Genomic DNA, 24,905 nt, shown 5'->3' with positions numbered 1-24,905 from the left:
CGTTTTCTCCTAGCCTCTGTCCCTATCTGCTTGCTGATGGTTTGGTTTTGCCTTTTGAACTTAATGGTATAGTCATATACTCTTGTCGTGTAAAATAAATTATTCAAATACGAAAAGGAGTTTTGAACTGGAGGTAAACTATTCAATAACCCCTTGGGCTATAGAAGTATTTTTGGTCATGCATTTTATACAGATTCTGCCACTTATCGCAGATGCCTTGGTGTTAACACACTTTGCTGACAACATGAGGTGGGTGGTTCAAAGGGGTAGCGCTGGACACAGCTCAATTTCAGGGATGATTAATGAACAAACTAAACCTTGCCATTTCAGAGGATTTTGGAGGCCAAGTCACTGAATATATTTAAGAAGGAAATAGAGGGATTTCTAGACTCTAAAGGCATCAAGGGGTATGGTGTTGAGATAAAGGATCAGCCATGTTATTGAATGGCAGAGCAGGTTCGAAGGACCGAACGACCGACTCCTGCTCCTGTTTTTTATGTTTCTGTGAGTTATCCTAAGAACTATAAGGAGAATTTATTTTACGCAGTAAGTTGTGATATAAAATGCACTGGCTGAAAGGGTGGTGAAAGCAGATTTGGTCAAAAGGGAACTGGGTATATATTTGAAAAGGAGAAATTTGCAGGGTTATGGGGAATGAGCAATGGAATGGGACTAATTGGATTGTTCTTTCAAATCTATCACAGCATGAAGGACTGAATGAGCTCTTTCTGTGGGATCTGATTCTACAATCATGTTCATCATGTACAGTTCACTCATAGTCAGGAGTTGAATTTTGTTGCTGAGGTTCAGAATCTTGCCTCGTTTGTACATGTTTGATATTGGAGGCCATGCTGAGTGCAACACTACTCCGAGACGATTATGTATGTAAGGTAGTTTAATGAAGTGCAATCTTTTTACCAAAATAGCCGACACAGTTAATTCACTAAATGGTGTCTTCATGGTTAACATAAATGGTGATGGAGAATAGTTAATGCTGTTTGCCAAATATAAGCAATTGCCTGTGTTAAACGTGGATGGTATTAGTAGTGGTGTAGTACTTTTTAATTACCAACATGGCTTTACTATAACATGCTTTTATAAAAATATATCTTAAGGAACTAATTGTGTGTCTGAGTCACTGAGAGCATTTTGTTTGTAACCAGGATGCATAATGCAATGGAGCCATGTTCCATCATTTAGACCCATTGTTTTAATGGGATGCAGTTGATAATGGTTGCATTGGTGGACTTGTGGGCATGAACACAATTCAGAGCATATTTGAACGCAAGCTCAAATCCCACCATGGCAGTTTAAGGATCTTAATTCAGTTTAAAACAAAACTCAGAAAATAAAAATCTGATATCAGTCACAATGATCACGAAGCAATTGGATTGTTGTAAAAGCACAACTGGTTCATTTAATGCCCTTAAGGGAAGAGTACCTGACATCCTTAATCTGATTTATATGTGACTCCAGTCTCACATCAATGTGGTTGTATCTTAATTGCCCTCTGAAGTAATCTAGCAAGCCGCTCGACTTGCCTCAAGATCAAGGCCACCTCCTCAGGGCAACTTGTGATGGGCAATAAATTCTGCCCTTGTCAGCAATGTCCACATCCTGAGAATGAGTAAAAAAGTGGTGAGAACAAGCTCATACCTATACAAACCTGCTTTTAACACCAAGCGGAACAATAAAGAAATTAACTGTTTTGATAGGTCAGGTGCATATATGTAAAATAAATCCAGTAGCTCAAGATTCACCCATTGGAGAGCAGAAGCACTTCACTTTGGAGAAGTTTGTTCTCTCCCTTTTGTGAAATAAATTTCATTTTTAATGGCTATACTTGGAGTATCCCAATAATTTATCAGTCTGAAGCTTCTGATAGTTACAAACCTATAATATATTCTGATTGCTGAGCTTGCAAACTATTCACTGTGGGTGATAGTTTTTCAACTTGCTGATTCTCTTACAATCATTAACACTTTAGCACACACATCATCTTATTGAGTGTATAATATTAAACAAAAACAGAATTACCTGGAAAAACTCAGCAGGTCTGGCAGCATCGGTGGAGAAGAAAAGAGTTGACATTTCGAGTCCTCATGACCCTTCAACAGAACTGAGTGAATCCAAGGAAGGGGTGAAATATAAGCTGGTTTAAGGTCTGTGGTTGGTGGGGGGGGGGGTGGTTTGTGGTGGGGGAGAGAAGTGGAGGGGGTTGGTGTGGTTGTAGGGACAGAAGAGTCATGAGGACTCGAAACGTCAACTCTTCTCCGCCGATGCTGAGTTTTTCCAGGTAATTCTGTTTTTGTTTTGGATTTCCAGCATCCGCAGTTTTTTTTGTTTTTATCTGAGTGTATAATATTCGCTGACAAAAGCCAATGTGGGAATCGGGTGACTGTTCGCTGTTACGTTTCAAAAACCATTGTAAATCAGGGCTGTATAGTTTGTTGAGTTAGATAATCACAGCTGAGGAACAATTGGGAGTCTCTCAGTTGTCCTAGCGATGGAGGGTAAAGTGAGCTTGGATCGTACTATGGATGGGTTTCTACTGACTCCAGTGGGCGTGGAAATTAGCTGAGGATAGGATTGGACTCAGCAGTGATGCCCCTCCTGAAGAAGTGCCTTGTTAGTACCCAGTGATTCACAAACAAAGGATGTTAATTATGGACGAGATGCTGGGAAGCAATCATACTGTGGGAAATTTTAAAAATTATTTTAGGGTGTTGAATATTTAATCTGCATTTTCTTAGCTGATTACTTTGCATATAATTTATTTCTGATATATGATCTATAACTCTTCATTATTAATGGTCCCTCAGTTGTGCAGTATGCTTGCCCTATTATGAATAAAGGCTGGAACTTTCTTTGTGTGAATCACTATTAAAATGGATCATCTACATCAAAGATCTGTGTCTGCATTTCTTCACTCCTTGTCTGTCTTTATTTTCCTATAGCAGAAAAACATGATTATTTATGAATTATTCTTCAAAACTAGACTGTTATGGAAAATACACTTGTTGAGAATGGCTCTGCCAATCTTCAGTTGTTTATATTGTTGTTGCTGAAAAAAGACATGCTGTCAAAGCTTTTTGTTTTGCACTCATCAGGACAGAATCACAAGAATATTAAATTTCAAAGGGAGCAACAATCTATACTGATGAGATAAGGGTGCTGATTGGTTGGCAAGTGAACTCTGATCGGTAGAGGCATTGCCATGGGAATGCACAGGCAAAAACTGCCAGGCTTTTTAAATTCAAACTAGGCAAGGTGATTTTAATTGACAATGCATTGCAGTAGGGAAAGAAGCAGGGAACGGCTTTCTTCTAAGCTTTTATTTAGTTGAAAAAGGCTCAATATGTGGACATATTCTTTCTGTTTGCAAAGGACAGTGCCCTGTGTGTGGACATATGAAGCGTCTAGCATGTGTAAGTGAGCCATAGTGCAAGCCTGACTGATAATCTTAAATTAGTTGAATTGGTTGTTTGTGCCAAGAGCTACACTATCAGGATTGTTTAGTAAGTGTTGTCCAATCACAATCACATCTAATGTTGGACATTGAATTAACAAGCATGGGCTGATTGAGGACGGTCAGTCTGTTACGAACAGCCGAAGGGACGTGTTGTTTGATATGATCCACCAGTTGTTGGGACGTACAGCCCAGATATCTGGCATCACACTGGCACCAAGGTTTATACACCAAGTTAGTCATTTGTGTGATAGGCAGAACATCTTTTTGGCTTGATGGCAGCATCCTGTTTGTGGAGAAAAGCATAGTAGCAGCATGAAATGGCTAGCTTTACCTGCTGCTTAAATTCTTGAGACACCTTACCCTTCAGGGTAATCTGAGGTTGACTGGGCACTTTTCAGGACCAAAATTGGTGGTCTTGGGCCCATTCATGAGTTTGCACGATATACAGCCAGAGGTTTGAATCTGCAGCTACATATAAGAATTCCCTTACACACCTTAATGGGCTCCATTCTGCATTTAAATTTACTTTTGAAATGGAGCATTCAAATGAGCACCCTTTCCTCAGTATGCAAGTTGAGAAATCTACCAATGGGTTCTCTACTACTGTCTACCACAAACTTACCATCACTGATCAGTAAACGTGTTGAGATTCTTACATTTCCACATGCTGTAAGGTTGGCCTTATTGGCAACCTCATAGAGCATGAATCATTTGCTCACCACGCAAACTTGATGCCAAATTGGGCACATCAAAGCTATCCCACGTCAAAGTGGGAAAATGACTATTCCTGATCAGAAAATTGCTAGCTGTATATCGTGCAAACTCATGAATGGAACTAAGGATGCTACTTTTGGTCCTGAAAAGTGCCCAGCCTACCTCTACTTACCCTGGAAGTGTAAGGTGTCTCAAAAATTTGAGCAACAGGTGAAGCTAGCCGTTTCATGCTGCTACTATACAATAGCAACACAAGTCTCTTATGATATGGCATGCGGTATTTGCCAGGCTGACCAAATCTCAAAGGGAAGCTGGGTGAGGCTATCTCAACAATTTTGCAATTTATATTTCTTACGAGGAGGTATGTGTACTGAAGACAGAAGTAAAGACTGCACTACGACTTTTTGAGATTTTAAATGTTAAATTAGAACATTCATTAACACAAGAAAACTTAAACACACAAGGTTACAGTTACGCAGTTAAACTTAGTCTTATAACATTTCCCAAAAGATTTCTACTTAGCTAGACTTACAAATAAACACCCTTTTCCAGGCAACAGATCCTTTGGATTCTTAATCTATAAAACATCCAGTAATATAACCCAAGGCAGCCACTGTTGCTATAGGGGAGATATTTCACAAGCTTCTCTCCCTCTCACTCAACAATGGAAGTCCAGTGCTTGTAACAAAACCTTGCTTTCTGGAACAACCAAACACTTCTCTGGGGTGGTTAGAGGCTGCTCCCTTCTCAGGACGGTGCTCGCATAGCACAGTCTTCAAGATCATATGGTCACACACACCTCATACAGCTTTCAATCTTTCTTAAATATATTTTTCCCCTTTCACCTTTAAACCCATTGTTTTTAACTTTCTTTTGAAAGTAACCTTTCTCAGAATCTAAAGATCTTTCATGTTGTCTTTATGGCCACCACTTTCAGGAAAAATAAACTTAATAACTTTGCTTTATTTATTTATGATCTTTACCAGTTGTAGAACATCCTTTTCTTTCTCTCTTTGAAATTCAATAGCTAAAAAAATCACTCTTTATTTATCTCCTAATGCAAATTCCTATTCATGCTGGATCTACTCATATCCCATCTTAGCTTGTTCATTTCTGCTTCAAAAATGCCTGCTTTGCACCTAACCCTTTGATAATTTAAACCTTGCAATCTGACCATCTTCGGTCTAATTAAATCCGTCCCACACACACACAAGCCTGCTTCACAATATCCCACAGTAATATTGTAAAAAATGATATTTTCTTTACCAGTGGTATCCTCCACTAACAAGACGCTGCCATCAAGCCAAAAAGACATACTGCCCACCACACAAATGAGTAGTAATGTGGTATATGAATGTGATGCCAGGTATCTAGGCTGTACATCTCAATGATTAGTGGATTGTACCAAACAGCACATGTCTTTGTTCGCAACAGGCAAAGTGCTGACCAAACTGAACCAGCCCATGCTTGCAAAAATCAGAATGTAGTGTCCAATTTTAGATGTGATTCTGCGATTGAATCACAGAATTGGACAACCCTTAAAAATACAATCCTGATTATGCTAAGAATTTCACTAACAACCAATTGAAAATTATCAGTTGGGCTCGCTGTGTGGCTCACTTATGAGTGCTAGATGCTACATGTTTTCACATACAGGGCCCTGTCCTTTGTAAACAGAAAAAACATTTTCATGCATTGCAGTTTTTTCAACTAAACAAAAGATTGAGGGACAGCCATTACCTGGTCCTTCCCCATGGCAATACCTTCCATCTCTGACACTTCCCTTCCCTTCCTTGACCTCTCTGTCTCAATCTCTGGTGATAGACTGACCACCAATATTCATTACAAACCCACCGACTCCCACAGCTACCTCGACTACAGCTCCTCACACCCCGCTTCCTGTAAGGACTCCATCCCATTCTCTCAGTTCCTTCGCCTCCGTCGCATCTGTTCCGATGATGCTACCTTCAAAAACAGTTCCTCTGACATGTCCTCCTTCTTCCTTAACCGAGGTTTTCCACCCACGGTCGTTGACAGGGCCCTCAACTGTGTCCAGCCCATCTCCCGCGCATCCGCCCTCGCGCCTTCTCCTCCCTCCCAGAAACATGATAGGGTCCCCCTTGTCCTCACTTATCACCCCACCAGCCTCCGCATTCAAAGTATCATCCTCTGCCATTTCTGCCAACTCCAGCATGATGCCACCACCAAACACATCTTCCCTTCACCCCCCCCATCGGCATTCCATAGGGATCGCTCCCTCCGGGACACCCTGGTCCACTCCTCCATCACCCCCTACTCCTCAACCCCCACCTATGGCACCACCCAATGCCCACGCAAAAGATGCAACACCTGCCCCTTCACTTCCTCTCTCCTCACCGTCCAAGGGCCCAAACACTCCTTTCAAGTGAAGCAGCATTTCACTTGCATTTCCCCCAACTTAGTCTACTGCATTCATTGCTCCCAATGTGGTCTCCTCTACATTGGAGAGACCAAACGTAAACTGGGTGACCGCTTTGCAGAACACCTGCGGTCTGTCCGCAAGAATGACCCAAACCTCCCTGTCGCTTGCCATTTTAACACTCCACCCTGCTCTCTTGCCCACATGTCTGTCCTTGGCTTGCTGCATTGTTCCAGTGAAGCCCAACGCACACTGGAGGAACAACATCTCATCTTCCGACTAGGCACTTTACAGCCTTCTGGACTGAATATTGAATTCAACAACTTTAGGTCTTGAGCTCCCTCCCCCATCCCCACCCCCTTTCTGTTTCCCCTTTCCTTTTTTTTCCAATAAATTATATAGATTTTTCTTTTCCCATCTATTTCCATTATTTTTAAATATTTTAAAATCTTTTATGCTCTCCCCAACCCCACTAGAGCTATACCTTGAGTGCCCTGCCATCCATTCTTAATTAGCACATTTGTTTAGATAATATCATCAACTTTAACACCTATGTGTTCTTTTGTTCTATTGTTGTTGACATCTTTTGATGATCTGCTTCTATCACTGCTTGTTTGTCCCTACAACCGCACCCCCCCTCCACTTCTCTTTCTCTTTGCCCCCCCCACACACCTTAAGCCAGCTTATATTTCAACTCTTTCTTGGACTCAAACTCAAGTTCTGTCGAAGGGTCATGAGGACTGGAAACTTCAACTCTTTTCTTCTCCTCCGATGCTGCCAGACCTGCTGAGTTTTTCCAGGTAATTCTGTTTTTGTTTTTTGACCAATTAGAGTCCAGTTGCCAACCATTCCAACACCCTTTTCTCATGCAGTATAAATTGTTGCTCCCTTTGAGAGTTGGTATTCTTGTGATTCTATCCTGATAAATGCAAGATGAAAAGCTTCCACGTCATGTCTCTGTTTTTCAGCAATACTCAAGTTCGGCACTTTGAAGTGACTAATTTATATTGTAATTGTAGGTAGATAGGCTTTACTATAGAGGTAAGTCTACACTTGGTGCATAGGGTAAAGGTACCTAAAAGTCACTGTATCTGAACCAGGCACAAGTTAATGGTGGTGTTATCTTGTGGTTGTGCCTGTGTTACATGAAACAAGATTTTTTTGAAAAAGAAATCATATACCATCAAAGAAACTTCTGCAGACCTCCATCTGGTGTTTATTTTCACTTAAAAAAAACATTGCCTGAAGACATTTAATAATTGGATATTGCAGTGGATGGATGAGAGAATCCTGTGGCTATCGAGAGGGAACTGTTCTTGTAACTTTATGTTAATTTTGTCAACAACACTTGTGTTGTATTAAATGATCATATTTAGTGTGTGAAGGAAAACATCTCTGACATTTTCACATCATGTTGCATTGTGCTGAAGTAAGTTCCATTGTTAGTAGAATTATGGTTTGCCTCCGAGATGTATTGAAATGTGCAGGGCTCTGATTTCCAGTTGCATCACTTCTCTGCATGATTTTCCCAAGTAAAATGTTGCAGTTTCAGATACGAATCTGTGTTTGGGGCTGATCATTCACCAGTTTCAAGCTCCTACCCATTATTGAATTGGATTTAAAATCTATAATGCACAATATCAAGTCATCTCAAAACAGAGGTGAGGTTAAAAGTTGTTACCCAGATTGGTAAATGGTGGGAAATGGTATTCTATCAGGATCAGTGCTGGGATCACCGTTTACACAAAAATTTGGACTTGGGATTTGGAAGTACAATTTCAAAATTTGAGCATGACATTAAATGAGGGGGTGAAGTTAATACAGAGGAAGAGTGTGACAAAGTACAGGAAAACATTAATAAATTTGCAGAATGGACATGTAAATGGCAAATGAACTTCAATATAGATGTGAAATTGTACATTTTTGTAGGAAGAATAAGATGCTCGCATACTCTTTACAAATTAAATTTCTAAATGGGTAGAGCAGGATTGGGCAGTGCCCAGGTACAGAAATCACTAAAAAGTAGCGGCTCAGGTTAAAAAGGCCATCAAAAAATGAACAAAACACTTGAGGTTCATCTCTAGAGGGATAGAATTGAAAAGCAGAGCAGTTATGTTCAGCTTGTTTTGAACCTTGGTTCACCCACACTTGGAGTACTGCAATCACTTCTGGTGTCTGGACTGAAGAAAGTGCAGATAAGATTTACTGGAGTGATACCAGAACTTAGAGCTTATATAGGCTGTGGATGTTGTCTACATGGACTTTAGTAAGGACAAGGTCCCACATGGGAGGTTAGTTCAGAAGGTTCAGACACTTGGTATCCATAGAGAGGTTGTAAACTGGATTCGAAATTGGCTGTGTGGGAGAAGACAGAGAATGGTAGTGGATGATTGCTTCTCAGACTGGAGGTCTGTGACTAGTGGTGTGCCTCAGGGATCTCTGCTGGGACCATTGTTGTGTGTTGTCTATATCAATGAATTGGATGATAATGTGGTGAATTGGATCAGCAAGTTTGCTGATGACACTAAGATTGGAGGTGTTGTTGACAGCGAGGAAGGCTTTCAAAGCTTGCAGAGAGATCTGGACCAACTGGAAAAATGGGCCAGAAAATGGCAGATGGAATTTAATGCAGAAAAGTGTGAGGTGTTACATTTTGGAAGGTCAAACCAAGGTAGGACATACACAGTAAATGGGAGGGCACTGAGGAGTGCGGAGGAACAAAGGGATCTGGGAGTTCAGATACATAGTTCCCTGAAAGTGGCATCACAGGTAGACAGGGTTGTAAAGAAAGCTTTTGGTATACTGGCCTTCATAAATCATTGAGTATAGGAGTTGGGATGTTATTGTGAGGTTGTATAAGACATTGGTGAGGCTAACTTCGGAGTATTGTGTGCAGTTCTGGTCGCCTAACTACAGGAAGGATATCAGTAAGATTGAAAGAGTGCAGAGAAGATTTTCTAGGATGTTGCCGGGTCTTGAGGAGTTGAGTTACAGGGAAATATTAAACAGGTTAGGACTTTATTCCTTGGAGCGTAGAAGAACGAGGGGAGATATGATAGAAGTTTACAAAATTATGAGGGGTATAGAAGGAGTAAATGCGAGTAGCCTCTTTCCACTTAGATTAGGAGAAATAAACACGAGAGGACATGGCTTTAGGGTGAAAGGGGAAAGGTTTAGGGGGAACTTCTTCACTCAGAGAGTGGTGAGAATGTGGAACGAGCTGCCATCTGACGTGGTAAATGCGGGCTCACTCTTAAGTTTTAAGAATAAATTAGATACATGGATGGGAGAGGTCTGGAGGGTTATGGACTAGGTGCAGGTCAATGGGACTAGCGGAATAATATTTTGGCACAGACTAGAAGGGCCGAATGGCCTGTTTTCTGTGCTGTAGTGTTTTATGGTTCTATCTATCAGAGAAGATTTAATAGACTTAGGCTCTTTTCTCTAGAAAAGAGAAGATTGATGCCTAACCTGATAGAGGCCTTTAAGATTATGGGGAGGTTTGATAGGGTAGATGTAGAGATGCTTCCACGTGAGCGCGAGACCAGAACAAGGGGACATAATCATTAGACAGTCACTCATAAATTAAACAAAGCATTCAGGAGAAACTACTTTATCCAGGCAATGGTCAGAATGTGGAACTTGCTAACATAGGGAGTAGTTGAGGTGGATAGAATAGGTGCATTTAAGGGAGAAGGGAATTGAAGGGCTATGTTGATGGTGTTAATGAAGAAGGGTGGGAGCCCTAGCTGCCACTAGCCACTACCACTCTAGCAAAGATATATTGGGTTAAATGGCATCTTTCTCTGCTGTGAATAGTTGGTAATAGCTACCTCTTTGGGGGGCAGAATGATTCGGTTTTAGATAGGATGCGGTCACTTTTAACGTGGTCACTTTCATTGGGTGGGCGGTAGATGGAGTAAGAAAAGTGAAGAATTGGATTGTATAATAATGGAGTAATTGTTAAAGTTTCAAAAGGCTTCCTTTTCAAAATGGAATGCTTTGGAAGCAACTTGCAGAATTCTCCAGAAATATTTGCATGGAACTAGTTCATTGTGTCGTTCTAATTGTTTAAACCTAATTTAAGAATATGTTTGAATGATCTCTTCTCTTCTGTTTCTCTCCTTGTATCTCTGCAGGACAGAGTAGTGTTTACCAAATTCCAAGTCAGCACGTCTCCGAGTGCCTGTAAGGATGGAAGGCATGCTTTCCAGCTTGAACTCTCCGAAGAGACAGGAGCAACAGTGTTTGTAAGTAAAGCTACAAGGAATCTTTTTCCATACAAGTTAGATGAGGGCTGTTAATGTAATTTCCATTGAAAACGCTGGAAATTCTTAGCAATAAATGAGGAGATTGGAAGCTTACAATATTATGATGGGGCTTGTAAAGGATATGTGGCTGGATACTCAAAGTAAAACTCTGGAGTCATTGAAGTCATGAGTAGATGTGGTGCACGGTATTTTGTTAATGGATGAGCTGAGCTGGGTAGAATGCATAATCAGCTTGTAATCTTAAGAGTTAATACTGATGATGTCATTTGAGATCAGAATTAGAGCTAGTGGCAGTGAATAATAGAAGAACCATGAGTGTAATTGATAAAGTAGGTCTCTTATCAATCAGAAGCTCATAAAATATTTATGAATGAGGAGTCCATTTGGTTTATTTTAGTTCACCATTCCAGAATGTTCTTCAAGTATTGCAAAATATGATCATTTTTCTTGTGACTCCAGGGTTTTGCCTCCACTGCTCTGTTTCCACGTATTGACTGCTTTTTGCGTTAAGACCTTGCTGATCTCAATCCGAAATGTGCCTTTCATTAGCTTCCTTGTCCTACTCCCTCAGTTTAATTTAAAGTTATTTTCTGGATTTGCCTTTTTCAGATCCTTTAACTATCTAGAATGACCCCTTAAAGCTTTCATGTTGCTACCAACTTTCAAGGCCTAAAAACCCAAGTTTCTAGACTTATAACGCTACTGGTCAATACTGGGCCCTTTTCTGCACAGCTCCAAACTTTGATTGTTTCTCTTCTATTTCGGCTCAGTGGCTGGAACTGGGCACTGTATTGATGAGATGAAGACCTGAGCGTGACTCAATTTGGTCATGACTTCCATAGACTTGTAGACTTCAGTTCTGGCTAAATAATTCCAACATTCCCTTCAGTCTTATAAGTGTTGTTGTTTTCATCCTCAAGTACATTTAAAGGTTAATTTGGGAAACAAACAAAATTGAACTTCCTTTATTTCACAGTGCGGCAACACAGCCAACCCTTTGGATAGTGGATGAAACCACTGCAGAATGAAACAATTTTTGCCAAAAGATGTCTCAATGTACTAATATATTGACCTTTCCCTAAAGTTTCTTGTTTGCCCACAAGAGAATCCCATCAAAATATCGCCTATAATCTTGGAAGGACTTTTTAGTACATGCAGAGATCTATAAAATGCCATTGTTCTGCTTGGATAATCATAATTATTTTGTTCTCATTGCTGTATCTTTAAAAAGAACAGTTGTTAACATTTTGTTGCACTTTCCTATTTACTGGCAAGCTTACTCCCCTATAAATCTGTACACAACTGTCCTTGGTTCACTAGTTTTTAATTTATAAAATTGACAAGCATGTCATTGAAAGAAAGATACAAGAGCTTTAACTGTTAGTCATTTTCTTTCAAATATATGATGCAGATTTGCAATTTAGCTACTGATACAGCAAAATTACTTTATTTGCTTTTAAATCTACTTATACATATATCAAAATGTTCCACAGCAGAGAATTAATATCAAACTACCTCTTAGGAGAGGTTGAATTTATTTAGATGTTGACAAATGAATCCTGAACTCTGTTGTATCTGAAGTATTTTCCACAGTTCTGGACTTTTTTGTTGAATTAGATAGAGATTGGCTGTATTATTATGATTTTGCAGTACATCATTTTTATCATAAGTGTATCAGAAGCTGGCAGAATGTGAATGTAATTTGATTTCAGCAGCTAGCCCAAACTGCATATCCTTAATCTTGGAATGTACTTGATCTTTTATACATTGAAATGTTCTTCCTGTAAGGTGTTAAGATAGGCTAGAACCTCCTTGGTCATCTTACTATTATATCTAAAATAAAAAAAACCCCTCCTTAGTGAATGCCAAATATCCTTGCTGAAAGTTAGGACATTCTACACCATCCAGGGGTTGTTTATGTGCTGTCACTTTACTACTAATCTCTGTCATCTTTTACTATGATTTACAATTTTTCTTTTGGACACGTACCAGCCATGATGTTCCAATTTTGTACTAAAAGTAAGATTTATTAGGGTAGAGTGGAGATTCTAATTTTTCATTTTGATGAAGACTAGGTTTCAAGAGCCCCATTGTAAATGTGACAGCCACCTTATGCCTCAACACCCATCTGTACACATGAATGTCGTGAACTCTCCCCCACACCTCACGCAACCTAAATTGATCATGGATGTTCTGAATCTACCCCATATCACTTTGTCTCTGTGGTGATGGAACCCTCAGCTGGCACAGTTTGAGATCACCCTGGTTTGTAGGGAAGCTGCCATTTAAAACATGGTCACAATGGTTTAATCCTCACCACTGGTATTTTTTTATTTCTATTCAAAGCATTTGTAACTTTATTCAAGACTTTCACCCATATTTATGTTTAAATGGAATTGCCAAAGTTCCTCTTGCCATCATTACAATAACCAAGGCCACTGATTTAGAATTTTCAACTGCAACTGCATTTATGTGGCACCCTTAATGTGAAAAAAGTTGCAAAGCACTTCGCTGAGGCATAGACACTGAACCAAGAAGGCGAGATTAGGAAGGGTGACCAGAACTTGTGATGCAGAATAGGCTTTTAAGGAGGAGAGAGTGGATGGCTGAAAGAATGGTCTCTCATGGAGCAAACAGACAGTGGAGCAGATGGGTGGATTTGGTGGTGGTGGTGGTGGGGGGGGTGGGGGGGGTGGTGGTGGGGGGGTCGTGTGCAGGGGGAAGGGTGCTGTGTAGTGCAGAGATGGCTGGAATCAGAAGAATAGAAAGTGTAGTTATAGCACTGGAGAAGGTTACAAAGGTAGAGAGGGGTGAGGCTAAGGGAGGAATTTAAAAATTAAAATCAGAATTTTAACTTTGAGGGGCCAGCAGTCAATGAGGCGCTGGTTGATGGGTAAATAGAGCTTGCTACAGGATTGAAAGAGCAGATGAACTGGGTTTACAGATGACGGAGGACAGCAGGCCGACCAGGAGCACATTGGAACAAAAAACACAAATGAAGGTTTCTGTGGCAGATAAGCTGAGAGAGGCCAGTGGCAGAAGTAATATTGTTTTTGACGAAGAGAACGTAAGACTGGAGCCTCAGTTCGGGGTTCAACAGGATATCAAGGTTGTGAGCAAACTGCTTGACCTGGAACAATGGTTGGAGAAGTTATGGAATCATTGGAAACATTAAGGATTTTCACAGGAAAATCACATTGCAATACCAAAAGCACCAGTAAAAGTCCTGGGATCCTTTGGACTAATTTGATTTATTCATTCATTGCAGGGGTGAATTTGTGTTCTGGCTCTTCTAGCCCTCAACCATGTGGGACAATCAATGGGCCTAATTAGAAATGGACAGGCTCCTGAAATGAAATTCCCCAAACCCTGGGTGAAGTCCCAACTTCTAATAAAAAGTGTTTAAAATAAACCAGTCACCATAATCAGTGATCTCGATGTTGACCATTTTTCAACAAAGATGTTCAGTGCTTCATGACAGCGACTCAGCCAAATAGTTTGGTGTTCATATTCAATTATTGAACCTGTACATAGTGTTCCAATGTGCTTTGTAATTATAAACCACTATAATTTACTGGTCACTCTTCCCCAACTGTGTTCTGTTGGGCAATTACTGTCATTAAAGTTACCAGAAGACTGCCTCTTTGAGTTAGAATTCAAAGCCAGATGTAACCTGAGTTTAGTTAATAACTCACTAATTTCCTTTGGACTGTCTAAAGAGTGCAAGATCAGTAAAACAACTATATCTGCCTGACTTACAAGGTTAGCTGGTTCATCAAAACCTGAAATAAAGTAACTGATGAAGCCTCTCCTAATTGATGCATGTCACCATATTGCAATTGGATTATTTATTACAGTAATTCTAAACAGCTATCTACAGATGTTCAGTTTCATTGATGCATTAGGCAAAATTTAATTGCAATATTTTCAAAATCCCTAGCCACTCTGCATACAGTAGAAGTTAGCCTCACCACCTCAATGTCAGCTGCATATTTCCAGACATGAGAGTAAGGAGGTTTCCATGTATTTTCACACCTGTTTTGGCTGGGAATAACCACATTTCTTAGTGTTCCTCTAGTTTTTTTAAAATACTTCCAAATACGACATTTTTATTGCACAAGATAAGCCTCAATAATCCTTTTACTTCTACTGAACAGTTTCTAAAATGGAACTAAATAAAATTACAAACTTGTCACATGTTTTATCACATCTTAATTAGTTGGAAACAGAAAATACCAACTCAATTAATTGGGCTGAAATGTAAGCCTCCAAAGAACTCAGTTTGGAAATCAGAACATATTAATCCTGGTTTAGCTTTTGGGGTGAAGGAATGACACTCACTGGTCACCTCACTAATAGATGCCCAGAGATTTTTCACAGGCTTGTCAGTGGAGATTTTTTCTAACTTGGCATCTGATTCAGTATGGTAACCTCTGTGGGGGTCTGTGGCTTGTATGAGCAGGGCCAAAAATAGCGAGGTTCTTCAAACAATCTGATGGAAGAATCTTCATTGAGACATGCAGAACCCAAACCAGGAAGTATATAACATGAAATGTAAATTACATTTAAAATATACATGCAAAGCGACATAAAAATAAGGAATTACAGATAGGATCAAGCAAGAGCGATAAAAGGGACGGTCTGAAAAAGTGAATTTTTTTTTAATATAAACCCCCAATTTTAACTTCTTAGGGAACAGGAATCCACACTTGTAAAATTAATTTTTCAGGACCAGGAAGTTTTTCAGCCATAATTATCACTCATCAGGCTTTTAAAATAGAGGTTTAGTCTGTGGGTGTGTCTTAATTGGATTAAAGCCAGCTAGTCTGGGTGCTTTGATGTGTACTAGTTTTGAGATGTAAACAAAGAGGTAGAGTGCATTTGCATTTTTGACGAGCATTCAAGAAGTGGGGTGAAAACTGATGCCTATCTAGCAGATAGCAAGCCATATGGTTATATTACTAATAAAGTTGGTACTACGAAGAGGGTTTTATTGTTAGAGAGGTTTAGTTCAGAGGTTGGTGATACAATGAGAATTTACATTCAATGGAAGTGATAGGTATAACTGCAGCAGTTTGTGTGTGCAGGGCAGAGGCAATGTGAGGTCAAAAGGCAGCTACAAGCCTCCAACTGCCTCCACAGGAACCAAAGTGAAAAGAACCTCATGCAGTAGGGTGGGACAAGGCTCGTGTAGAGCATAAAAACAACTGGTGTAGATTAGTTAGGCTGAGTAGCCTGTTTGTGGTAAATTCCATGTAATTATTCAACTACATGTTTCATATTTCCTGTTCTAATGTGAATGGTTTTGTTTCCTTTTGCATTAAACATTTAATAGACATTTGGTCCCGATCCCCTTGACATGCTCCTAGTCTGTCTTGAACACGTAATGTTACTGACACGTAATGTTATCATTAATGGTATAAGTGCCCTTTGGATGCAATCTATGAAGGGTGTGAACAACAGGTCTCAAGTATCTGAAATGCTCAAATTACTCTATATAGAATCGGTAAATACAGCTTTACTTTGTTTCTACTGTGTGATTAGAGGTGAAAAGAAACCAACATGGTATTTTTTTTCTTCTATTTTAGGTATATGCCAAATCAGTGAAAGAATCCTCAGCAGCTAGCAATGTTAATTCCCCAATCATTCAAAGGCCTAAGGTAATTCCTATATGTTTGACCTCTTGAGATATCAGGTGTATTGATTAGTCAAAAATGTAAACTGCAGATTTAAAAAGGCACTTTGGGACTAATGCAAGAAAGAAAGAACAAACTTGTATTTATATACCTTGATGCTTTTCATTGTGTCCAAGACGTCCCAAAGCACTTTACAGCTCATGAAGCACTTTTGAAATGCAGCCCCTATTGTCATCAAGGACAAACTTTAACTTGTATAAAACGGTTTTGAAAGCCAACTCTTTCTGTCTTAGTTTCCATGGAAACTATTTCAATTAAGTGAACAGGATCAAAGTGTATACTTAAAACAACTGGAATGTGTCCAAAGGGGAAACTTTAATGGTGAAATAACCCTGTTATTCTAACTGTTTTAAATACATTTTCAGCCAAATTCTGCATAATTTCTGGCATTCTAGCCATTTCAAAAAATATTCCACAAAGTGCATTTAGGGAGCATTAACTTGTCTGAGATACTGAGCTGATAAATACCTCAAAGATCTCTTCACACTCACTGAGAAAGCTAGATGAAGGTCTAGAGCCAAATTGAATGACTCTTGCAACTATTACTTATAAAATTGCATGGAAATTACAGCACAGAAACAGGCCTTCAGCTCAACTGTTCTATGCTGATGTTAATGCTCCACGTGAGCCTCCTCCCACCCATAAGTAGCAAATGTTACGTGAATCAAAATACGGGAAGCAAATAATTTCAGTCGTAACACTAAAATCAAAGCATAAGAAAGTAACATATAATGAGTAATAAGAAATGAGATGCAACATAACGAATCAAAGTAGCAGAATCTAAAAGAAGTGCCATTTGTGCATGAGTACTCTGCCATTATCTTTTTCACAAGCGTTGATTTTTGAGGTTTTCCATAAAAAAAAGTTCCTTGGAAGGCACCCAGGAAGACAAAATGTTAATGGTGAAGACCAAGGATGGCACTATCACTGATAAGAAATGACGGTTGTTAATTTCATTTATGAGAGCCACAAAGAATTGAAGGAACACGATCTCTTCTGTCTCATCAAAGGCAGAAGGGAGATCAAGATGTAAGAATTTAACCATTGCAGTACAGTGTGAAGAAAGCTGCTGTAGGCTATGTGGAATCATCATCAGTAGGTTGGATTGTGCTGGTCAAAGAGTGAAGGAGGTCATTTATAAAGAACAGTAAGAGAGCTGGAGAGAGAATGGAGCCCTGAAAACCCATTAGTTGTTGTAAGTACTGTCAGAGGATCAACTATCAACTACTGTACAGATAAAGCACTCTTGTGTGGAATCACGAATAGCTGTGACCATAGTTTTGGTGGAGGGCCATTTAATAGTAACTTGCTCGAGGATCTCCAGGTGATGACAAACAAGTTAGGAAAGGAAGTACACTGGCTATAACAAAAACAGAATTACCTGGAAAAACTCAGCAGGTCTGGCAGCATAGGTGGAGAAGAAAAGAATTGACGTTTTGAGTCCTCATGACACTTCAACAGAACTAGGTGAATCCAAGGAAGAGGTGAAATATATGTGTGTGTGTGTGTGTGTGTGTGTGTTGGGTGGGGGGAGAGAAGTGGAGGGGGGTGGTGTGGTTGTAGGGACAATCAAGCAGTGATAGAAGCAGATCATCAAAAGATGTCACAGACAAAAGAACACATAGGTGTTGAAGTTGGTGATATATATCTAAACGAATGTGCTAATTAAGAATGGATGGTAGGGCACTCAAGGTATAGCTCTAGTGGGGTTGGGGGGAGCAGAAAAGATTTAAAAATATTTAAAAATAATGGAAATAGGTGGGAAAAGAAAAATCTATATAATTTATTGGAAAAAACAAAAGGAAGGGGGAAGAAACAGAAAGGGGGTGGGGATGGAGGAGGGAGTTCAGGACCTAAAGTTGTTGAATTCAATATTCAGTCCAGAAGGCTGTAAAGTGCCTAGTCGGAAGATGAGGTGTTGTTCCTCCAGGTTGTGTTGGGCTTCACTGGAATATTGCAGAAAGCCAAGGACAGACATGTGGGCAAGAGAGCAGGGTGGAGTGTTAAAATGGCAAGCGACAGGGAGGTTTGGGTCATTCTTGCGGACAGACCGCAGGTGTTCTGCAAAGCGGTTGCCCAGTTTACGTTTGGTCTCTCCAATGTAGAGGAGAGCACATTGGGAGCAACGAATGCAGTAGACTAAGTTGGGGGAAATGCAAGTGAAATGCTGCTTCACTTGAAAGGAGTGTTTGGGCCCTTGGACGTTGAGGAGAGAGGAAATGAAGGGGCAGGTATTACATCTTTTGCGTGGGCATCGGGTGGTGCCATAGGTGGGGGTTGAGGAGTAGGGGGTGATGGAGGAGTGGACCAGGCTGTCCTGGAGGGAACGATCCCTATGGAATGCCAACAGGGGGGGTGAAGGGAAGATGTGTTTGGTGGTGGCATCACGCTGGAGTTGGCAGAAATGGCGGAGGATGATCCTTTGAATGCGGAGGCTGTTGGGGTGATAAGTGAGGACAAGGGGGACCCTATCATGTTTCTAGGTGGGAGGAGAAGGCGTGAGGGCAGATGCGTGGGAGATGGGCTGGACACGGTTGAGGGCCCTGTCAACGACGGTGGGTGGAAAACCTCGGTTAAGGAAGAAGGAGGACATGTCAGAGGAACTGTTTTTGAAGGTATCATCATCGGAACAGATGCGACGGAGGCGAAGGAACTGAGAGAATGGGATGGAGTCCTTACAGGAAGCGGGGTGTGAGGAGCTGTAGTCAAGGTAGCTGTGGGAGTTGGTAGGCTTGTAATGGCTATTGGTGGACAGTCTATCACCAGAAATTGAGATAGAGAGGTCAAGGATGGGAAGGGGAGTGTCAGAGATGGACCACATGAAAATGATGGAGGGGTGGAGATTGGAAGCAAAATTAATAAATTTTTCCAAGTCCCAACGTGAGCATGAAGCAGCACTGAAGTAATCATCGATGTAGCGGAGAAAGAGTTGTGGAAGGGGGCCGGAGTAGGACTGGAACAAGGAATGTTCCATATACCCCATAAAGAGACAGGCATAGCTGGGGCCCATGCGGGTACCCATAGCCACACCTTTTATTCGGAGGAAGTGAGAGGAGTTGAAGGAGAAATTGTTCAGTGTGAGAACAAGTTCAGCCAGACGGAGGAGAGTAGTGGTGGATGGGGATTGTTCGGGCCTCTGTTCGAGGAAGAAGCTAAGGGCCCTCAGACCATCCTGGTGGGGGATGGAGGTGTAGAGGGATTGGACGTCCATGGTGAAGAGGAAGCGGTTGGGGCCAGGGAACTGGAAATTGTTGATGTGACGTAATGTGTCAGAGGAATCATGGATGTAGGTGGGAAGGGACTGGACAAGGGGAGAGAGAAGGGAGTCAAGATAACAAGAAATGAGTTCTGTGGGGCAGGAGCAAGCTGAGACGATCGGTCTACCGGGACAGTTCTGTTTGTGGATTTTGGGTAGGAGGTAGAAGCGGGCCGTCCGAGGTTGGGCGACTATCAGCTTGGAAGCTGTGGGAGGAAGATCCCCAGAGGAGATGAGGTCAGTGACAGTCCTGGAAACAATGGCTTGATGTTCAGTGGTGGGGTCATGGTCCAGGGAGAGGTAGGAGGAAGTGTCTGCGAGTTGACGCTCAGCCTCCGCGAGGGTAGAGGTCAGTGCGCCAGACAACAACAGCACCACCCTTGTCAGCAGGTTTGATGACAATGTCAGGGTTGGACCTGAGAGAATGGAGTGCAGTAATTTCAGAGAGAGAGAGATTAGAATGGGTGAGAGGAGCAGAGAAATTGAGACGAGTGCACTGGCTATCATGAGTTCAGCCAGACCATTAAATTGGTGGACAGTCTAGAGAAATCCATGATGGAAGGGACAGTTCTAACATCAAGGGCTTGTTAAAATTCAGAAAACACTCTCTATTTGCTTTGCTGGTCCTTCAATCAATTAACTCCGTTCCTGTCATTGATGTAGTTCTTAATTGTCTCTCTTTGTCCTTTTTTCTTGCTTCCATCCTTGCCATATTCAATTTGGATGAAGGATCTGTACCCATAATGTCATAATGACTTTACATTTTGCAAATGTTGACTGACACGCTGTGTATTTCTGGTGTTTTCTGTCTTTCCTATATTTATCTCTGTGGGATGTGAACTCTGCATCTCTTGTATATGTTCCAGTTCAGAAAAACTCTTTTGGCTAAATTGGAAGCTACTTTAATTATTGCTGCACGGGCATGGTAGTTGCCATTAATTTGGGACCAAACTTTGTTTTTGTGTGGGCAACATTTAGTTTTCTATTCTTTATTTTGAAACTTGGGAGGAAATCACACACAACAGTCACAAGTGTGTGCTGCAGAGCATGTATATAAAAGGCCCTCCAACTCGTTCAAAATAGAAGCAAATTTGTCCAAATTATTTTCTACACTAGCTAAATAGATTCTCATTCTATTAAAAATCAAATTCTCTATGATGGTAATCATACAACTTTCCCAATTGCGGATGCATGTGTACAAAAGTTGGCAAATTCCAGATTTGGGGTGAGTACACCTTACCAGCTGTGGCCCCCATTAATGTTGTATAGTAAACCCATACTTGATTTTGTTGGGAAGTTGATAAAGTAATCTAAACTAAACTATTGTAGGCTAATCAACAGGACTGTCAACTCATTTTTTAAACAGGTAGAATATGAAATCTAACTATGGGGGACCAATATTAATGGAAATGCCTGTGCATTAAATTAGCCTTCTGCGAGTGAATGCACTCTTGTCTGCAGTAAGAGACAATGACTTGACCTACAGTATTAAAAACAGAAAATGCTGAGAACATTGAGCAGATCAGGCAGCATTTGTAGAGAGAGAAAACCAGTAGATATTTCAGATTGATTTTATGTCAAAAGAGATGATATTGCATATTAAGTTTCTAAAAAGTAAAGAAATTTAAGATTTGTTCAGAGGACGTGGAGATGATTGTAGCCTTTTTGCTTCTTGTTCCTATTGTTTCTTTTGCCTTGCACCATCATCCCTTTTATCCCCCTTGTCATTTAACTACTCTTACCTATCTTAGAGATTCCTTTTGTTCTTTCTTGACCCAGTTTCCCTGGTTCTGTACTTACTTGAAACCATATGAACAAAGGAGTAGGAGCTGGAGTGTGCCACTTGGCCCTTGAGTCATCACAAATCTTTCAATACTATCCCCATATCCCTTAATTTTCTTAGTATTCAAAAATTGACTGACCTCTGTCTTGAATATACTTAATGACTGAGCATCCACAGCCCTCTTGGGTAGAGAATCCCAAAGATTGACAACTGTTTGACTGGAGAAATTTCTCTTCATCTCGGTGCTAAATGACTGACCCCCTTATTGTGACTCTGTGAGCCTGTGCTCTTGTTTCCCCTGGGGGAAACATTTTCTCAGCATCAACCCTGTCAAACCCCTTAAGAATGTTTGATTTTTCATTTAGCTCATCCCTCATTCTTCCAATCAGTTAATTAGTTTCCACTGGCAGGCGAGTCAGTAACCTAAGGACACAGATTTAATCTAGACTCTTTAAGGTAATTGGCAGAGGAACTGGGGGAGATGGGCAGCTATTATTTTTATGCAGCAATTTAGTCTGATCTGGAATGGAGTGTGGCAAAATCAGATTCAGTAACAACATTCTAAAGGGACTTGCACCTATAAATAAATGAGAGGGCCAAAGGGCAAGAACAGAGGACTGGGACTAATTGACATTTCTTTCAAAGAATTGACATAGGCACAATGGGCTGAATGGCCTATTTCTTTACTGTATCACTCTATGATTCTATGAATCACAAAATCCATGTGCAGTCACTGTGATCCTGATGAAGGGTCATTGATATGAAGCACTAACTCTGCTTCTCTCCCCATTGTTGATGCCTACTTTGCCAAGGAGTATTTCCAGCATTCTGTGTTTTTATTTCAGGTTTCAAGTGCCTGCGGTACTTTGCTTTTGGCTCTTTTTGTTTTACTTTATGCTTTAATGAATACATTGTTATCTGTAGTGAGAGATTGCAGCTTGTTTTACTGTGTGTTTAATGAATGCACTGGATCTGGTTGATAGCACATCACTTGCTGCAGCAAATCTCTTCCCCAAGCCATCCAGTATTTGTAGCGTTGCATGTGGTGAAGTAGTTGCATGCAGACGCAGGAGATTACTGTTCACTACAACTGTTGTTCATAAGCATTACTTAAGACTGAATAAGGTAAGCTGAACTACAAAGTTCCAGGCCAACCAGAAACTGCAATAATTTACTGGCTAAGCAAAGCAAACTAAACAAGTCAAATATCAACAGTATGGCCCACTGGTCAAACTGAACTCTGCAGAAAAACAGATACATAACTTAAACGATCCTTCCTTTGCAGCTGAATCCATAGAGTACATTTGTAACAAATACTGGCCACGGTAACAAATCAATAACATTCCGGTGCACTGCACTGGGGATCTCGAGCAGAGTTGTCATAAAATGGACAAATTCCAGCTGTAAGATTTTCAGTCGTGAGGCACCTACCACTCTATTTCTGTGTCCCTTTTTCTGTATTTCTCTTTCTGCCTTCACAACCCATCTGGCTGCGGATTTGCAAGTGAAAGAGGAGAGAAAGCTGGGGGCGGCAAAGCTAATCCGCTATTCAGTGTGCTAAAGAAAGATTTCTATTATCACTGTAGAGTTTATCATTTTCAAAGATGATTTTCTCTATTGCGATGAATGCTTGGATAGCTGTGCTTCCATAGTCTCACAATGCCTCACTCTCCTGTGAAATGCAACAAGATAAATAGAAGGGATTAAAGGCATATTGCGATCTTCTGTGTGAGAATTCTTCACAAATGCAAGAAAATTGGCGGCCCTTGCCAAAAAGATTACAGGTGCAATGTGCAATGTGTTATTGAAAGGTGCAACGTGCTATGTGTTGAATATTGAGTAGTTATGAGTGCACAGTGCTTGTATTTCCTGAAAGGCCTAATTGATTTGGCTGAAAAATATTGGAGATTGGCTTCAAGCCTAAACTGATATCCACTATAAGCATGATCAAAGCTAAAATCATCCTGATATGTTTGAATGAAACACTGCTGTTAATTCTAATTGATCTGATAGATGTATGACTATTGTTATAGTACCAGGCATCCATGAATATTGTGATTTTGAATATGCATCAGTGGAAAAGTTGTAGGAAAACCTTTGTGTTGGGTCCAAACTTGATTCCCAAGTGCACCACAACAGGGAGATGTTGAGACCATCTCGAGTCAGTAGACGTTCATCTTTCAGTTTGTGCCTTGTGTGCAATAACTCTACTCTGTCCTGAAGGTGCATTTTTGAAACTGTCCCACTGTACCTTAAACTTCAGTGTGGAATATTTTGAATGTTTCTTCATTGTGATGTACTTAATTTCCCATTTAGTCAGATATGCAAATAGGATATGTTTGTTTAACTTAAAGCAATTTCGATTAGAAAGGTAATTTTACTGATTTGAATCTTGATGTCTATTCTGAGCTTTTTATACTATATGTGGAGTTGTGGATGGATGCTATGAATTAAGAACCCTGTCTAGTTTTCTGCACCACCATTGGAAGACAACACCATAATTAGGAGCAGGAGTAGGCCATTCGGTCCCTTGAACCTGCTCTGCTATTTGGTAAGATCATGGCTGATCTAATTGTGGCCTCCACTTTCCTGTTTGCCCCCTTATTAGGATAATCCTGTAACTGGCACTCAGCCTTCCAGTTGTGGTTGGGAACTTGGAGTGCGCTGCATTTTGAAGGGAAACTACAAAAATGCCAGCAACTTGTAACTGATTTTCGAAGCACCTGTCATCTTCTAATCCAAGTGGGTGGGTTTTTCTTGTGGCGTTAGTAGGCCACTAATGCTTTCATTTCATGATATTGTAACAGCTGGGGGATGGACACAGTTAAAAGTACTGCTTTAGTTCCAGTTTTAATGAGTGAAAATGACGATGCAACTCAGGCGCAAGTGTGGCACAAGAGCAATTCATTTAAAAAAAAATCTTGTTGCATCAAACATCCTTAGTATCAGGATAAGATGGAGCAAGGTTACCCTTGTTTACATAGTGAAAGCAATAAGGTGTGATCTTTAGCACATGTCAAGCAACTTTTTCTGTTACGATGTAAGTAGACAAAAAAATGACAGATTGCTACAGGAGTGTTATGAAATTCATGAACACTGGGCCACCACAGAGGGTGGGATGAAAATAAATGGGGCACAGTTCATTATGAGCTACTGCATCTGGTCTGGAGTGTCACTGGGGTTGGGCCATTGTTCTTAGGATATGTGAAGCAAAAGATATTCTCATTTGGCCGTTTGCATGTGCTTGTCTAGATAGATTGATAGGTTCTTGATTGGTAAAGGGATCAAAGGTTATGGGGAGAAGGCGGGAGAATG

At 40.6% G+C, this 24,905-nt stretch overlaps 1 protein-coding gene across 10 annotated transcripts in view; it reads left to right on the top strand.

Annotated features, from left to right (window-relative positions):
• The window catches only part of pot1 (protection of telomeres 1 homolog), a 350,815-nt gene that overhangs the window by 87,066 nt on the left and 238,844 nt on the right, over positions 1–24,905 (top strand). For all 10 annotated transcript variants that reach the window (XM_041216484.1, XM_041216483.1, XM_041216491.1 and 7 more), the window contains 2 exons: positions 10,724–10,834; positions 16,444–16,515. In XM_041216484.1, the coding sequence (XP_041072418.1) occupies positions 10,724–10,834; positions 16,444–16,515 (183 nt within the window). The remainder of the gene's footprint in view (positions 1–10,723; positions 10,835–16,443; positions 16,516–24,905) is intronic.

Source organism: Carcharodon carcharias, chromosome 21 (assembly GCF_017639515.1).
Source record: "Carcharodon carcharias isolate sCarCar2 chromosome 21, sCarCar2.pri, whole genome shotgun sequence".
Lineage (NCBI taxonomy): Eukaryota > Metazoa > Chordata > Chondrichthyes > Lamniformes > Lamnidae > Carcharodon > Carcharodon carcharias.
This window is presented reverse-complemented; position numbering and strand designations above follow the sequence as displayed.